At 53.1% G+C, this 16776-nt stretch overlaps 1 protein-coding gene across 12 annotated transcripts in view; it reads left to right on the top strand.

The window, feature by feature from the left end:
- The window catches only part of MLXIP (MLX interacting protein), a 76030-nt gene that overhangs the window by 48236 nt on the left and 11018 nt on the right, over positions 1 to 16776 (top strand). For 4 of the 12 annotated variants that reach the window (XR_014827256.1, XR_014827255.1, XR_014827257.1 and 1 more), the window contains exons 2-15: positions 6176 to 6282; positions 7000 to 7085; positions 8312 to 8401; positions 8868 to 8909; positions 9257 to 9428; positions 10085 to 10174; positions 10735 to 10826; positions 11728 to 12382; positions 12954 to 13075; positions 13179 to 13359; positions 14732 to 14859; positions 15377 to 15478; positions 15550 to 15677; positions 15881 to 16004. Coding sequence is in view for 4 of the 12 variants with exons in the window: in XM_021073761.2 (XP_020929420.1) it covers positions 6176 to 6282; positions 7000 to 7085; positions 8312 to 8401; positions 8868 to 8909; positions 9257 to 9428; positions 10085 to 10174; positions 10735 to 10826; positions 11728 to 12382; positions 12954 to 13075; positions 13179 to 13359; positions 14732 to 14859; positions 15377 to 15478; positions 15550 to 15677; positions 15881 to 16004 (2119 nt within the window). In the remaining 8 variants the exon portion in view is untranslated. Of the gene's footprint in view, positions 1 to 6175; positions 6742 to 6999; positions 7086 to 8311; positions 8402 to 8867; positions 8910 to 9256; positions 9429 to 10084; positions 10175 to 10734; positions 10827 to 11727; positions 12383 to 12953; positions 13076 to 13178; positions 13396 to 14731; positions 14860 to 15376; positions 15479 to 15549; positions 15678 to 15880; positions 16005 to 16776 lie in introns of all 12 variants that reach the window. The other 8 variants (XR_014827254.1, XR_014827253.1, XM_021073760.2 and 5 more) reach the window with 4 other exon arrangements.

Here is a 16776-nt window from a genome sequence, read left to right as displayed (position 1 = left end):
CTGCTTGGGCAGGTGGCCCAGGGTGGAGGGCCCATGGCTCCAGGGCGATTCCACAAAATATGGCACTCTCCTCCTGCCCTACCCCTGCCGTGGCTGCTCCCCACGCCTTGGCTCCTCAATGAACCTTTGTCTGTCTGGAGCCTGTTAGTTTTGGCTCCTAGCAGTCTGTGGAACCAGGCCCAGATCCCAGGAAAAGCCAATAGAGACCGCTCTTTTGAAGAAAAAGAGTCGGAATCCTGGAAGAGAGACCAGTCTGAGCATTATTCATCCACTCACTCATTAAAGAAACCACTTAATAACCATTATCCTTGTATTTGGATCTGGGGCACAGAATTGACTTGTGCACAAGTATTATATCTGCTCATGTGATTAATTGCCTTCCCCAATTAACTAGAAGCCCTACAAGGTCTTGGACTATACCTGGTTTTCCCCTTGTTTATTTAAGAAAAAAAATTCCTATGTCATATTTAAACAGTATAAAATGATAAACAGTGAACACTAACTCTCCGACCGAGCCCAGGTAATTCTCCATTTCAGCTCACACTGTTCCCTGTTTCTTGTGTGTCCTCGTTGATTGGCTGGTGGTCTTCCTCCCTCCCTTCCTGAGTGTGTGTCTGTGAGCGTATCTCCCTGTTGCAAATACACATGATGGCCATCCTGTATATCTTGTACCTTGGTTGTCCCCCACCCCCCCGGCCAGCTTCATACATCTTACAGCTCTTGCCTGTACAATAGCCCATGTAAATGTGTATTGTTTGCTTTGATGAACGTCCAGGTTGTTCCCAGCCTTTGGCTGCCACAAACAGAGCTGCAGTTTTAATGTCTTCTATTTGTGTCTTTGTGTCCATGTGTGAATGGCTCTGTAGATTCAACTCCTAACAGCGGCATCGTAAGTCAGAGGGGATGTGCGTTTGGAGTGTCGATAGACAGTTATCTACTCGTCCTCCAACAAAGTCCACAGTTGTTAAACTTGCCCATCCTTCTATCCCCAGTGCCTGTAGTGATCAGACCTCTCTCCCTTGCCAGATTCTGAGTTGATTGAGAAGGAAATAAAACTGGAGTTGGTTCACAGCAGCATTATTCACAATGGCCAAAGCATGAAACAACCCAAATGTTCAACAGCAGATGAAGAAGTAAACAAAATGTGGTTTCTCCATCCAATAGAATATGAATCAGCCATAAAAAGGAAGGAAGTACTGATACAGGCTACAATGTGGACGACCCTTACAACTATTGTGCAAAGTGTGAAAGAAGCCCAGCCACATATTTTGTCATTTTATGCAAAATGTCCAGAAGAAACAAATCCATAGAAACAGAAAGATGAGTGGTGGCCGGAGGCCAGGGGAGGAAATAACAGGGAGTGACTGCTAATGGGGACAGATGGGGCTTCCGTTTAGGGTGATGAAATCAGCAGTGAAACCAGGTAGCGGTGATAGTTGCACAGCACTGTGAATGTACTTATCGCCACTCAGTTGTAGACTTTAAAATGGCCACTTTTATATTGCTTGTATTTTCCCACAACAAAAAAGATTCAGCAGATGCTGGCTAAACTCTTCCCTGTATTGTTGATCAAGCTGAGTTGCTGCTTCTAAGGGAACCCCAGACTCCTTTCCAGGCAGCCCTGGGCGTCGGGCTCTAAGAGAGGCCTCCGCCATCCCAGGCTCTCCTCAGAGGGGTGTGGGCCCTCTGTAGGCAGCTTGCTCTCAGGAGGAAAGGAGAAGGACCTGGAAGCACACTTGCTGTAGCACACCCACTCCACCTCCCTGGGAGGGAGGAAGGGGGAGGCAGGGGGAGGAATGTTTTGCTGATGGGTTTCCAGGAAGCATCAGGAATGGTGGAGAAGTACTGCCTCCCAACACGCAAATACGGTTTCATGACCAAATGCATGGACTCCACCCTCTGGGCCCCACAGAGCCTTTGCCTGCCTGCCTTCTTCTGGAGAGAGGGGTCTGACCAGGAGTTAGGAGCCATTCCTACCTGGGACCAACAGAGCCCCAAATCCCTGTCCCAGTACCCACCCCCCTTAATTCCAGCTCCTGTCTGTGCAGGGCTTGCCTTTTCATTTCCATTCCAAAGCAGTCTCCTGCCAGACCGCTGAAGAGACCTCTGAAGAGACAGCGGTTTTGAGAGAGGCCTTTGTTGTGCTCTGGACTTCCTGCTCCGTGCCATGAACCTATCTTCTAGGAAGGGCGGCTGTGGCAGGGGAACAGGAAGATTTTCTTTACGGAAAAGTTTAGCCCTCACTTAGTAATCTGCTATTTAAATACACCTCCCACGTGCCAATCAGACCCAGACCCCGGGCCTTCCCAGCCCAGGAGAGTGGAGGAGGGTGAATGCGAGGTCCTTGTCTGACAAGAAGCCCTGGGGGCTGCTCGGCATATAGGAGGATGGGAGGTAAGGCCAGGGGAGGTCTTTTTGTTCACTGCGGGGAAGCCAGTGGGCTCAGAAATTTTGATACTCTGTTTCTGGTGACACTTTAAAGAAGGAACATGGCAGACCCTGAGTTACACTGAGGAGTGTCCCCATCAGCTGCATCTGGTGCAGCCTGAGGGGAGCAGAAGTCCAACCCTAGGTGCCTTGCAGGGATACCACTCACCACCAGGGAGCTGTGAGTTCCCTATTAGAGCTTTCAGAATAGCTCTTGCTTTATGTTCCTTGGACACTAGACTCCAGGCACCTCCATGGGAAGGGTCCCGGTGTGCAAATGTCTGCATAGGAATGTCTTCCCTCCTCATGGAGGGGTGACATTGATGTCACATCAGAGGCCCCCAGAAGCCCTTTAGTGAGGAACAGTCCAGAAATGTGTCCAGAGTTCTCCCAGCTGTCCGTTTTGCCCAGTAATCAATCCCTCTATGCCAGAGGGCTGCTGTGTTGCTTCTTCAGACCTGGTGTTGACATTGCTGTGGGGGAGGGCCGTGCAACACCCTAAGGGGTCCTGGACACTCTTCTTTCACTCTCCCCACCTCCAGGCGGTTCAGGTTTTGGTTTTGGTTTCAGACTGACTTCTCAGTGTTGGTTGAGCGCCGCCTGTTGGCTGTTGGGATATTATGGACCTAGGGTGACAGGTGATAGCAATTGGACATAAACACTGAGCAAGAGGGAAATAGCCCAGCAGCTGAGCGGGAAGATGAGAAGCCAGAACTCTACCCTCTCAGATTTGACTTCTGGTGTCCAAGGTCTGATCACTCTCTGCATCTCCCAGTCCCTCTGTGGTGAGTAATTAAGCTGTCAGCACAATCTGACTCCTCTTATGCTCCCAGCAGCCACTTTGTCTTGCGTAACAAAGCAGGAGTAAGGGTGGGTTTATATTTGAGCCCAGTGGTTAGTGCTTAATAGAACATGCAGGACAGCAAAGGCTCTCCTCCCGGGGGTCCTCCTTTTCCATCCTGTCCCTTCTGCTTCTGTCCCCTGCTGCCACCTCTGCAGATTCTGGGCCTGCTGACCATACAGAGAAGGTGGTGTTTGAATTCTGGCCTTCAATGCAAGGAATTTGTTAGTTATAGAAAAGGTTTTTTCCCTTAAGGAAATAAAAAGATAGGGAGAGTTTCCTGTTTTGTTTTTTCCTGGAACTCCCTGCCATGTTGCTAAAAGATCTGGCAGAGGACAAGAAGGGGGGTGGTTTTGCCCAGAGGAGGGGCCTGATGCACTCTGGTGTTTACCCTGCTCTCTAGCCTGGCCTAGAAGCACCCCTGCCCTCAGGCCCTGACCAAGCTGGGTGTTTTCCACACCTTGACCCAGCCTGTCTTGCCCACCTCAGAGCCAGGCAGAAAGACCAGTATAGACCTCTCCCCCTCTCCTTGGTTTAGCCGAAGTTTCCTTATCCTCTAGGCCTCAGCTTAGACATCATCTCTTCCAGAAGGCGTCTCATGACTGCTCAGACAGGGTTAGTTAGTCCAGCTTTGTTCCCATAGCCCTTGGCTCCTGTTCGAGACACTCAGCTCATAGGCAGGACTTCCCCTCAGCAACTCACACACTCCATGGGAGCTGGGACCTCTCCACCTCCTCGTGCTCTCTCTCCTCCGCTCCTAGTGTGTTCATGACACACAATAGGTGCTCAAAGCTTATTAAATGGGTAGGTGGAGTTCCTGTCATGGTTTAGCAGTAGTGAACCTGACTAGTATCCATGAGGACTTGGGTTTGATCCCTGGCCTGCCTCAGTGGGTGAAGGATCTGGTGTTGCTGTGAGTTGTGGTGTAGGTCACAGAGGTGACTCGGATTCTGCATTTCAGTGGCTGCAGCTGTAGCTCCAGTTTGATTCCTAGCCTGGGAACTTACATATGCAGCAGGTGTGGCCCTAAAAAGACAAAAAAAAAAAAAAAAAAAGGTGGACCCAGGCTCTGCCTTCAAGGCACTAAAGTAGCCAGTGGCTCTGCAGCTGCATGGAAGTCAGGGCTGGCCTTTGGTCATGTCTCTGTTTGCTGGTATCAAGAGGCATGTAGGTGCACCTTTTCCTCCTATGGAGGAAGCAGAGCCCCAGGAGTTTGGCAGACAAAAAGAAAGGACTTTTCAAGTTAAGAGGTGTTAAAAACCAGGCCTTTAGGAGTTCCCTGGTGGCCTAGTAGTTAAAGGTTTGGCATTGTCACTCCTGTGGCTCAGGTTCCATCTGTGGGATCTTCTGCATGTGGGTATGCCCCTCCCCCAAAAAAAACCCGGGCCTTTCAATAATAACTTAAATCCATATCATTGAGGCGGTTATTAATATGTCACATTGATATTTTACTTTAGGGTTTACCTGTCCTATTGTGTCTAAGAATGTGTATGTTGTCTGTATGTCTATGTATGTCTGTACACGCGTGTGTTTTTTTGATCCTTGTGAATTTAATCCTTCGTGTTTAATCCTGTATATTTAATCCTGTGTGTGTGTTTATACATTTAATCCCTGTTAAAACACTCTGGAGACAGTGGTATTATTGTGATTTTACCCAGGAAACTGGGGTGTCTGAGAAGTTAAGTGACTGTGGAAATTAATGGCTAGTATGAGGTTATGCTATAGAGGTTCCAAAGCAGGCTGCTGGCTGTTGAACTTGGGATGACAGCTGATGTGTAGAAGTACCTTTAGTGGCAGTGCAGTGGGAGGAGGAAGGTGTGTGACTAAGGAGCCCCTGACCCTGTGAGCTGAGGCTGCTATTGTCTGTCCCTCAAATTCCCTGAAGATTTGCTGTGACATTTTCTTTGGGGGATGCTCACAACCCTCTGGCCTGTAATCCAAAGCCTGGCCTGGTGTTGGGTTTTGGGAACAGAGGGTGGATGGGCATGAGGTTTGCGGGGTGCAGAGCAAGGAGCTTTTTGCTTTATAAACCAGGTGTTCAGGTTGAGGGAGTGTTTGTTGTTTGGGTGCTGTCTTTGAAGACTAGCTGTTGTGACTGCTGGCATACCACTGCTTGTCACGTGGAATTTCTGAATGGGTTTGGAGAAGGGGCAGGGCTGTGGCCTGAAGTGATGTAGAACCCACAGAACCCCCTTTGGTATGGGCCAGAAATAGTGCCTTGCCCATCTCAAACCATCTGAGAAAGAGAAGCCCTAGGCCACCTGCTCAAGGAGGCTCCAGGCACAGCCCTTGGAAAGCTAAACTGAGAAGGCTGTGCCACCAGGGAGCATTCCTTGCCTGCTCTCAGCTTTGTGTGCAAGGGCTCTTTTTTTGGTCTTTTTAGGGCCGCATCTGAGGCATATGGAGGTTCCCAGGCTAGGGGTTGAATCAGAACGGTTGCTGCCGGCCTACACCACAGCCAGAGCAAGGCAGGATCCGAGCCTCCTCTGCGACCTACATCACAGCTCATGGCAACTCCAGATCCTTAACCCACTGAGCAGGGCCAGGGATTGAACACACAACCTCACGGTTCCTAGTCAGATTCCTTTCCACTGTGCCACGACGAGAGCTCCACAATTATGGAAAATTTTAAACATACTCAAAAGTGGACAGACTAGGATAGTGAACCCTCTCCAGCAATTACAAACCTATGGCCAGTCCTGCTCCCTCCATACCCAACACCATGGCCCCCATCCATATCACTTTGAAGAAATCCCAAAGTACCTTGTATATTCTTTGAAGCCTAGCTTGTGGCTTGCAATGGTTTAATCCACAATTTTGAGACCTGGAATGATAGGGTGGTACTTTTTTATTTCATTTCATTTTCAGAGAAACCACTAAGTGTCCCCTCTTCCTTTTACCTTTCAGTGGCAAGTTGGTGTCTCCAAAGTGGAAGAATTTCAAGGGCCTGAAGCTCCAGTGGAGAGACAAGATCCGGCTCAACAACGCCATCTGGCGGGCATGGTACATGCAGTGTAAGTGCCATGTGGCTGGGCAGGAGGCCCTCCAGGTTCTGCCATCCAGAGGCCTCTGCACTTCCGGGCCCCGGAGCCTGCTTTTGGAACATTGTGTGTCAGACAGAAGTTTCTCGGGCAGTCTGCAGGATAGGAAAACCAAGCCAAATCCCAGTGAACTGGACACTTAACCACCATCAGCAGAGTCAGGCGTCTGTCATGAAGGTGCCCATAGTCTGCAGGAGGCAGAAGCTTTAGCCAGTTGCTCTCACCCTAACATGCTCACTGTGACAAAAGCCAATGTTTTAAAGGCAGAAGAGGAGGGTGGGGTTTGTCCTTTGCTGGGACGTCAGGGTGGGTGACTTTTGGAGAGTCAGGGAACAGTTCCTATTTTTCAGCCGATCTAAGAGGATGCAGGCCCAGGCCGTGCTTTGTGTCCAGCTGGCTTGGGTGCCGGGGGACAGGTGACCTCTGCAGCAGGTGAGCGTGCTTAGGGTCCCCTTGGTTCAGGCTGGTGCTCCTCTTGATCAGCCAGACTCCATTTCTTGCCCACACATCACTGACAGATTCCTTTCCTCTGACCTGGACCCCTTTACTTCCCTGAAATCTCATTTTCTGAGGGAAGGAGAAGGAAAAAACCCTTGGAAGGGGCTCCCTGAGGGTGAGGTGTGGACAGAAGGGGCAAGGCTCTTGTAGGGGTCTCAGCCATAGTGACAAGGTCTCACTGCTCACCTCCAGATTTGGAAAAGCGCAAGAATCCCGTGTGTCACTTTGTCACTCCGCTGGATGGCTCTGTGGAAGTGGATGAGCACCGCCGGCCAGAGGTACTTGGCTCATGACACGCCCTCACTCAAGAGGAGGTGACTCACATGGTGGGATGAGGCTGGGTCCTGCAGAGGGAGGCTGGCAGCTGTTGTGACCCCCGAGAAGTGACGGTGATACGGGGGAGGCAGGTGGCCCCTGACACCCCCCCCAGAGTCTCCCCCTTCTCAGACCCGGGGACCAACCCTCTCCTTCCCTCTAACATCATGACTCCTTAGAAGCAGAGCTCTGTAACCATTAAAGAAGGGCCCCAAGATCTTCATATGCTGAGGGGGGAAGATGTTGAAAAGATAGTAAATGGAAAAAAGCAAGTAGCACAGCAGTATTTTAGTGTCTTTAGGTTAGTTTTTTAAAGCGTGTGCCTGTGTGATTACACGTATGTATAGGAAGTGTCTCAAAGGCTGTGCAGAAATCTTGTACTCGTGGGATTAGAGTGAGGAGGACGGAAGACTCTTTCACACTACACTCTTTTGCATCATTTTAGTTTTGTCCCAGCATGTCTCACGGTTACAACGAAAGGGGGAAAACTTGGAAAGTAACGTACTGCACGGTGGTTTGGAGCCGTGGAATGTGATCTGGTGCTGGATGGCACTAAGGAATAACACTCTTTTAGGCCTGGTAATAACAGTGTATTATTCACTGTGAGACACAGTGAAGTATTTTTAGGTGAAATTGTATGGGATTATGATAGGATATCTGAGACTTGTGTTAATATTCTCCAGCCATTAAAGAAAAAAGGAATCTGAAAGTGACGTGGGCTCCTGGAGGATCTTCAAGGATATCCTGGTCAGGGCCCCCGTCCTGCATAATGGGAAGGTTATGCTAGATCTTGGAGGTCACTTTCCACCTGAAAGTTCTGGGACTAGCTATTCATTGTCACCCTTTGGAAACATGGCAGAGGCCATGGGCCTTGGAGAGCCAGGCTGGTCTCTGTAATTTCCTCTGGCACCAGGAACTCTGTTGTCCCTGCTTCAGACCCACCCCTGGGCCCCGGGTCCCCAAATCCCCTAGGTTTTCGTAGGTCGTGAAATGAAAGCCCACATTCTCTCAGAGGCCAGCTGGGCATAGCAGAGATGGGCCGCACTCTGAATGAGGCCTTAGGCCCACAGTGGGGCTCTGGGAACTGGATTGCCTGGGCCGGCCTTCCAGAGCCAAGCACGCGCTTGTTTGTAGGGGGCTCTGCTGGTGAACCCCTGCCTGTTCACTCCCCCCTGTGTCTCTCTCACAGGCTATCACCACCGAGGGGAAGTACTGGAAGAGCCGCATTGAGATCGTGATCCGAGAGTATCACAAGTGGAGAACCTACTTCAAGAAAAGGGTATCCAACTTGGGCTCCTGAGAGACGTTCGGGAAGCCCCATAGTGGAGGGAAGAAGCCAGTTCAAGTTCAGGACACTGGCCCCTGAGACTGTGGCTGGAGCTGCCGCCCACCCACCCCCCCATGCCCCCGGAATGGGGGGCAGCATTCTAGCCCAGCCCAAGTGGTGGTCTGCTTTGGTCATGTGACCTTTGCTTTGGTCATGTGACCTTTGCGTGTGACATTTCTCCAGCTCTGAGCCGGGGCTGTTTATCCTAGCTATGCTGGTTGGGAATCTCCTCTGTGCCCAGCATTGGCCTGGGCATAGCAGGGGCAGGATCCCTCTTCCCACCGACCTCCCCTGCCAGAGAGGGCAGGCCCGGGTGCTTCTGGAGCTCACCCACTTCTGGAGAGGCAAGGCTGAGGGCCTTGTCCCCTCCCAGGCCCCCAAGTGACCACCTTGTCCCTCCCTCCCCTTTTCTCCACAGCTCCAGCAGCACAAGGATGAGGACCTCTCCAGCCTGGCCCAAGTGAGTGAGTGTGGGAGCCGCGAGGACTCTCAGGGACCCCCCACCTTTGCCAAGAAACAGCAGTGACTTGGGTGGCCCAGTGGTACAGCACAAGATGGTGGGGACAGAGACTCTCCCTGTGGCTGGAGGGCCCCCTTCTTACTGAAGGATGTGAAGGAAACAGGCCAGTTCCCTATTAGGGGGCCTGGAGGGACTTCTCCCTGACACTTCCCACCACCTTGCCACACCTCTTACATGGCAGCCTGGCTGCTCTGTGAAGTAGCGCAGCCTGTTGCCCTGGTGTGATGTATTGGGAACTCTGAGTCACTATGGCCCCTTTGGTTGTTCCTTCCCCCTGTTGGTGCTAGGACGATGACATGCTGTATTGGCATAAGCATGGGGATGGCTGGAAGACCCCTGTCCCCATGGAGGAGGACACACTGCTGGACACGGACATGCTCATGTCGGAATTCAGCGACACCCTCTTCTCCACGCTTTCCTCCCACCCGCCTGTGGCTTGGCCCAACCCACGTGAAATAGGTAACCTGCCCCTAGACCCTTAATGGGAAATGTTTCCTTCTCTGCCAGGCCCCCAAGGCAGGTTTCCTCTTGTTTAGGGTGAGCTGTGAGGAGAAGGGTTGGCTGACCTCCTTGATATGTGAGGGCCCTGTGTCCTGAGTCTTTCTGGGCTGCTGTCAGGCCTGTGGAGCCACTTCCAGAAAACACTGGGGAGTTTGACTTGAACCACTTTCACATTTCTGATGCTGTCCCCTCAGCAGAGGACCTGTACCTGGGGTGGTGACAGGGCTTCTGACTCACTCCCAAGAAAATTGGTACGTTTCTGGGATTGCCTCTCACTCGGCAGTGTGCAGACGTTCAGATCACCTCTCAAGGAAGAGCCCACAGTCTGAAAATTGGAACCAAGGGGTCTCTGCACAGCTGTTCACATCTTCTGGGGAGTGTCTGTTCCCAGATACTCAAATTTACCTTTCCTATGAAAACTTAGCCTTTTTTTTTTTACTGCCTTCTGAGGGTGGAGAATGGCCATGAGCCCTCAACACAGTAGACATTCCATCCAGTAGCTGACTTTTCTCCTTGGAAGAATCTAGAATGTGAGCAGGGGCTGGAACAGATCTTCTTACAGCAAGGCCTGAGAAGGTTGAATGACCCTTCTGTCTCCTTTCTGATTCTTATAGCACATCTGGGAAATGCAGACATGATTCAGCCGGGGCTGATGCCCTTGCAACCCAACCTGGACTTCATGGACACTTTTGAGCCTTTCCAGGGTGAGGACTTGGGGCAGAGTGTGAGCCTGGCGCAATGTGGACAGTGCTTCCCTTTCTGAGAAGAAACTATTAAAGTGGGCCAGGGCTTAGTTTTTCAGAACTGCCTTTTTTTTTTTTTTTTCTTAAATTTTTTGTAGCTGCAAGGCTTGGGGAGCCTGTCTGGGACATTGTTCTCTCTGAAGGAAGTGGGCTCTCTCATTGTCCCTGTCTCAGAACCTCAGGTTTGGCCCTGACTGTAAGCAGTTCTCCCTGTAGACAGCAGAGGGCGCTGATGACACACCTGCCTCCGTGCTGTTTCTTGGGGTTAGAACTGGTCCTTGAGCTCCCGCTGTTGTAAGAGTAGGTGCCACACAGGCCTGGGAGTGTTGTAGAGCCCACACTGGTTGCCAGCATGTGCAGCTCCAATCAGAGGCCTCTGTCTGCAGTTACCTCAGGGGGAATGCCCTCTGGCTGTGGCGTTCTTCAGGGTAAGGTGGGGTTCAGTGCCTGATTTGTTTGGATCTCAATTCAATGAAGTGATGGGCACACAGAGCTCACAGACCCCTGATGCTGTCTTGCAGACCTCTTCTCTTCCAGCCGCTCCATTTTTGGCTCCATGCTGCCTGCACCCGCCTCAGCAGCTGCGCCAGACCCCAACAGCCCGCCTGCTCAGGTAGAGAGAGCTTGGGGAAGGGGCACTGGGCTGGGCAACAAACCTTTGCAGCCATAAGCAAAGTCATAAGCAAAGTGCTGGGGGTTGCTCAGTATAAAGTGTAAATAAGTTATCCTAGCCCTCCTTGAAAGCATCCATAGGTACCCATGAGGTGGGAGACTCTGTCATTGTGCTCCTGCATAGGCCCCAGATAACCTGCGTGTGGCGAATTCTGTCTTGACTGGTTAAAACAGGGTCAGGGAGACAGCAAAGAATAATGTGGATCGCTAGTAAGTTCCATGTATTTCTTTGACTTTTTACTCAGCACTCAACACCATTTGCTTACCAGGTGCTGGGGCCACTTTGCTAAGTGAGATGTGGCTCTTAGCCCTCAAGAGAGTCTCAGGCTGGTACCCATATCCAGGGAGGTGCCCACGACTTGGCCCCCTCTTCTTCCATATGGCTCTGGGAAGAATTTTTTCTATAGAGGCTGGGATCTGAACAATTGATTCCTTATAGCATTTCCCTTTGAGGAAGGGGTGGCCTCTAGAAGTGGATACGTGAGACGTCCTGGGGAGCCTCATGAGCAGCTGCAGTCCAGGCCGCCTATGCTCTGTAACAGAAGATTGCGGGGCCTTTGGGATGACCCCACTGGACTCCAGAAATAAGATATTCCCAGGCTGAGAGCCAAGGGTGTGCAGACATTCACTGTGTCTGGGCCCTGTGTTATCATTCAGTTCCTAATGGAAACAAGGCCCCTGCAAACACCTGGGGAGACCCACCAGATTAGCAGTCCCTTCTGCCCAAGACTTTATCCCAGGCACCCCACGTACCTTGTTGGACTCTGTGGCATGTGGTGCTGGAGAGACAGCAGCCGTGTGACTCCAGCATTTGATCCTCATTTTGTCTCTTCTTTTCTCAGGAGAGCATCCTGCCAACCACTGCTCTCCCCACCTCCAGCCTCCCCGACAGCTTCATCGCACCCCCTGTGGTCACTGCCCTGGACCCCACAAATGGGCAGGGCTGTGAACACACCTCCCAGCCTGGGGACCCTTTTGTCCAGCCTGCAGAATTGGGTCCCTCTGCACCACCACTGACTGTCCCCCAGTCTTTCCTCCCCGTGTTTACCATGCCGTTGCTCTCGCCCAGCCCTGCCCCGGCACCCGTGTCTCCTGCCTTGCACTTAGGTCCTCCTCCTGCCACTGCCCTGAGTCCCCCAACTCCACCCGCCTTCCTGCAGCCACAGAAGTTTGCCGAAGTCAGCAAATCACCCTCTGTCATCACCCATACGGCCTCCGCCACCCTCACCCATGATGCCTCTGCCACCACCTTCAGCCAGAGCCAGGGACTCATTATCACAACCCGCTATCCCACCCCCTCCATGTCCGCCTGTGGCCTGGCGCTGTCTCCAGTCACCCGGCCCATGACTGTCGGGCCTCCCCAACCTCGTTTAACTTTTGTGCACCCCAAGCCTGTATCCTTGCCTGGGGTGAGGCACAAGCAGCCCCCCAAAATAGTGCCTGCTCCCAAACCAGAGCCTGTGTCCTTGGTATTGAAGAATGCTCGCATCGCCCCAGGTGAGTCGGGTGGAGGGAAGCAGGTATGGTGTCCCCCTCCCCCACCTGGGATGTTTTCTGTCCCCAAGGCTTGCAAACTTGTGACATGCATATTGTGATGTGAAACAGAAGAGTTATGAAATACTATGTGTGTGTGATCTAGCCTGTTTTTTCTATCCTGTGTCATTCTTTTAAAGTTAGTCTCAACCCAGTTTGAGACTAACACGGTCCTGCCTTGTTACCTCTTTCCGTGGTCTGTAATCTGTCCCCATCCAAGGAGAAGTTACAAAAAGTAGCTTTGTCCAGAGTTCCCTGGTGGCCTACCAGTTAAAGGATCCACTGTGGCTCAGATCATTACTGTGGCATGGGTTCAGTCCTTGGCCCAGGAATTTCTGCATGCCATGGGTGTGGCCAAAAAAACCCCTGGTAGCTTTGTCTGTGCCCTGCAGTGAGGAGGCGATGTCTCAGTGGTGGCAAAGGGGTTGTGTGCTGCTTCTGGTGGCCCCACATGTGACCTGGCCAGGCCCAGGCTCTGGGGTCAGGAGTAGGCCTGAAGCAGACCTCCACCCTCACCTTCCCCTTGTCCTGGCAGCTGCCTTTTCAGGACCGCCACAAGCAGTGATCATGACATCAGGCCCTCTGAAGAGAGAAGGGATGCTGGCTTCCACCGTGTCTCAGTCCAACATGGTCATCACGCCTGCTGCCATTACCAGGGTAAGGGGTCCAGACAGACCCTCAGCATCTTTCCAACCCCAAGGGGCCATCGCCCAGCATGACTATGGTCGGGGGGTGACCTCTATCTCCTGTGTCCCCGTAGGCTCCTGGAGTCACAGAGTTCCATAGCAGCATCCTGGTGACAGACCTTGGTCACAGCACGGGCAGCCAGCCTGCCCCCGTCTCACGGCTCTTCTCTCCAAGCACAGTGCCAGACTCCCTGGTGAAGGGCGAGCAGGCTCCGCTGCACGGGGGTGCGCCCTCGGTCCCTGCCACGGGCCCAAGTGAGTCTTCTCTTCGGTTGGATCGGTCGGGATTGCGTGAGTAGAGTGAATGGGCTGCTCCTGGATTGGGGAGGTGGCCATGCGTGCCCGGGACTGAGCTTGGGCTGCAGGCTTGGCAGTGCGGCGGTCCTGGCAAGGGGAAGGCTCACTGAAGGGAGGACAAACCAGGGGAGCACAGGGTGTTGTGGTCAGGCGGCGCCAGTATGCTCAGCCTCTTTCCGAGAGGCCTGCCTCTGAGCTGCCAGCTTTGACCCACAAAAGGAGTCAGGAGGAGCCCTTGGCGTCAGTTTCCAGAAAGCATGAGCCTGGGGTGGCATCAGCACAGCCCATCAGGCCTCGCAAGTGCCTGCCTTCTTCTTTGGCTTGGCCTTTCATTAGAGCCGAGAGGTCAGGGGAGGCTGTGCTGCTGGGGGTGAAGTGGAGTCAGACGGCACCTCGGAAGGGAGACCAAAGTGTGTTGTGTTTAATAAAACCACCTCTGGTGCAGAGGTGTCTTTCCAATGTAGAGGGGAGGAGTCTCTACCTACAGCGGTCAGACAGAGGGGCTTTTTCCAGGACAGGCCTTGAAGAATAAGGACCCTTATCTGGGAAGATACACAGACTAGCTATGATCTGGGCCTGAGGTACCCTAGGGGGGCTCGGTAAATGTTGCCTTATCCACCAAGGTGTGGATCCCTGGAAGTTCGAAGTGCATGGGGAGAACAGCCAGGTGGAGGGGCCTGAACCCAAGTTGTCCATACTGTGAAGGGGGACAGGGTCCCGAGAGGGTCTGGGCAGGGCTTCCAGGCGTGTCTCCTGAGCTCAGAGCCTGGAGTGCGGCTAGCCAGGCCACACACACAGTTTGCCTCTGTCACATCCTTCTTGGGTAAAAAGAGAGGTGTGTTGGTTTGTTTGGTTGGTTTTTTTCCATTAAAAATTGTGTGGGGATGGGTAAGATCAAAAAAAAGTGTAAGAAAACATACAAGTAGAATTTAAATAACAACAACAAGAAGAACAGACAGCTGCATGCTCGCCACTCAGTGAGAACTAGAACCTTTAGATGCTCAGGGGCCCCTGGAGCCCTAGGTGGCTTTGCAGGAGGCATCAGGAGTGGAGCCTCCTCTCAGCTCCCCTGGACCTGTGACTGCAGAGCTCGGCCAAGATCTGTCCTGAGCCCAGCCCTGCACCCAGCCAGCCTCCCTGAGCAGGCCTAACAGGACCTGCCCCCACCCGGGATGTCAGCCAGGATTTCTCTAGCTTTTGCACTGGGGCTGCTCTGGGAGGTTAAGGGTGGGTTTCTGAGACTCGAGACCTGCCGGGGGTTCCCTTCGTGGGCAAGTCCCCCGTGTGCCTGGGCAGCCTTGTGCCTGAGGGGAGTCTCTGCTCTTCTTAGGTCGAGACTGCCCGAACTCAGGGCAGGCCTCTCCGTGTGCTTCAGAACAGAGCCCCAGCCCTCAGTCTCCCCAGAACAACTGCTCAGGGAAATCTACTGCAGACCTCAAAAATGTGGCTGCTTTAAAGGTACCTCTCAGGTTGTGGTTCACTTGGAAGGATGGGGAGGCAAGGAGAGGCCTATCAAAGGACCTTTGGGACAGCTACGTCTCTTACTTAGAGACACACTGGAAGGAACCACAGGCTCAATGGGAGTCCCACCAAGAGGGGGCAGCATCCGAAACAGGGATGTTTGCTGCTTTAACCTTGAGCTTGTCAGCCCCTCCCATCCCCCATCCACTACCCAGCCCTATGGTGACCTTGCCCTGGGGAGGGGGTGGGGGAGCTGTCAGAACTATGCCTGTGGACCTGTGGATGAGAGGTGTGAGGGTGGCTATGCTTCCTTCTGCAGAGATGGTTTTCTAGAGTCCCACCCTGTCCCCTTCTGGCTCCTGCTAGAGCCTTTTAGCTTTCTGTCACCACCCAACACACACAGAGCTCTCTAGAGGCCGCAGGGTCCTAATCTGCCCCTACTCTGGCCTGCAGGATGGGGTGGGGGTGAGGGGAAGGGTCCCTGTGTGGCAGTGACAGGTTGATTCACCAACAGAACCGGCAGATGAAGCACATTTCAGCTGAGCAGAAGAGACGCTTCAACATCAAGATGGGCTTTGACACCCTGAACAGTTTGATCTCTAATAACACCAAGCTGGTGAGTGGCCTCTAGGGTGGGCAGGGGCACAGACCCTGACCCCTGATCCCTGACCCGGCCGCCCCTTCCAGACCAGCCACGCCATCACGCTGCAGAAGACCGTGGAGTACATCACCAAGCTGCAGCAGGAGCGCAGCCAGATGCAGGAGGAGGCCCGGCGACTTCGAGAGGAAATCGAGGAGCTCAACGCCACCATCCTGTGAGGCTGGGCCGCGGGGGGGTGGGGGGGTGGGGGCGGGGCTCGTCCTCCCCTGTTGCTGGCAGGGGCCTCCTCGCTCAGCACTGCTGCTTTTGGCCCTTCTCTGCCCCAGACTTTCCTCGTGGGCCTGCCTGCTCAGCTCCCAGGGCCCACGTTTGCCACCTGCTACACTGAGCTTCCCCCCACTCTTCCTGCCGTTTCAGCTCCTGTCAGCAGCTGCTCCCTGCCACAGGCGTCCCCGTCACCCGACGCCAGTTTGATCACATGAGAGACATGTTTGATGAATATGTGAAAAGCCGGACCCTGCAGAATTGGAAGTTCTGGATTGTATCTTTGGGTTATCTTTGCTTGTCCCCCATTCCTCCCAGTGACACTGGCCTTTCAGTTTCTTTAGAAAGATATTCTGAATGGTCATTATTGAGTTTGTCAAGACAGGTGATTCTCGTTTCTGTCTCAAGAGAGAAGGGCCTGGACAGGCCTGCAGCGTGGAGCGAGCTGTCCTTGGTGACTATCCAGGCTTGGGGCTTCCTGGGGACACAAAACAGGCCAGCTTTGTGCTCTGGGTCCTTGAGAAATCAAGACAGTGCCGAGCCGCTTGCAGAAGCAGTATGGTGGGAAGGAGGTGGGATCTGGTCTAAAGTACCTGGCACCAGCCCTGTCCTAGCAGCAGCGGGGAGCACTGGGGTCACATGAAACCAGGGCTCACAAAACAATTAAACAACACAGCTTGGATTTGAAGCCAGTTCCCTCCAGGTTGTTCTCTGGTCTGTGCTGGGCTCTGCCTCTGGGGCCCAAACCTCTCTGCACTTGGTCTCCTAGATGGTAGTGGGGCCCTTATGGGAGTAGATCTGGCCTTGTCGCCCCCCCACCCCCAGCTCCTGCCACCGCGGTGGCTCTGAGCTGACAGTGTGCACAATGTGCACCCCGGCTTTGGGTCTGACAGGCTGAGCAGGGGTCGCTTGGGAAGAGTGGCGCTCCAGCAGCAGCTCCACAGGGCATGTGGTGCCAGTGGGCACCAGTGGGTGGCATTTAAGACGACAGGCACTGGCTCCAGGCCCCTACTTTGTTCTGGGCCTGGTCCCTGAGCAGAGCTGGGATG

The sequence above is a fragment of the Sus scrofa genome, chromosome 14 (assembly GCF_054392235.1).
Source record: "Sus scrofa isolate SSC_HxYL_T2T_F1_AM1 chromosome 14, Sscrofa_HxYL_maternal_Yorkshire_Landrace_v2.0, whole genome shotgun sequence".
NCBI lineage: Eukaryota > Metazoa > Chordata > Mammalia > Artiodactyla > Suidae > Sus > Sus scrofa.
This window is presented reverse-complemented; position numbering and strand designations above follow the sequence as displayed.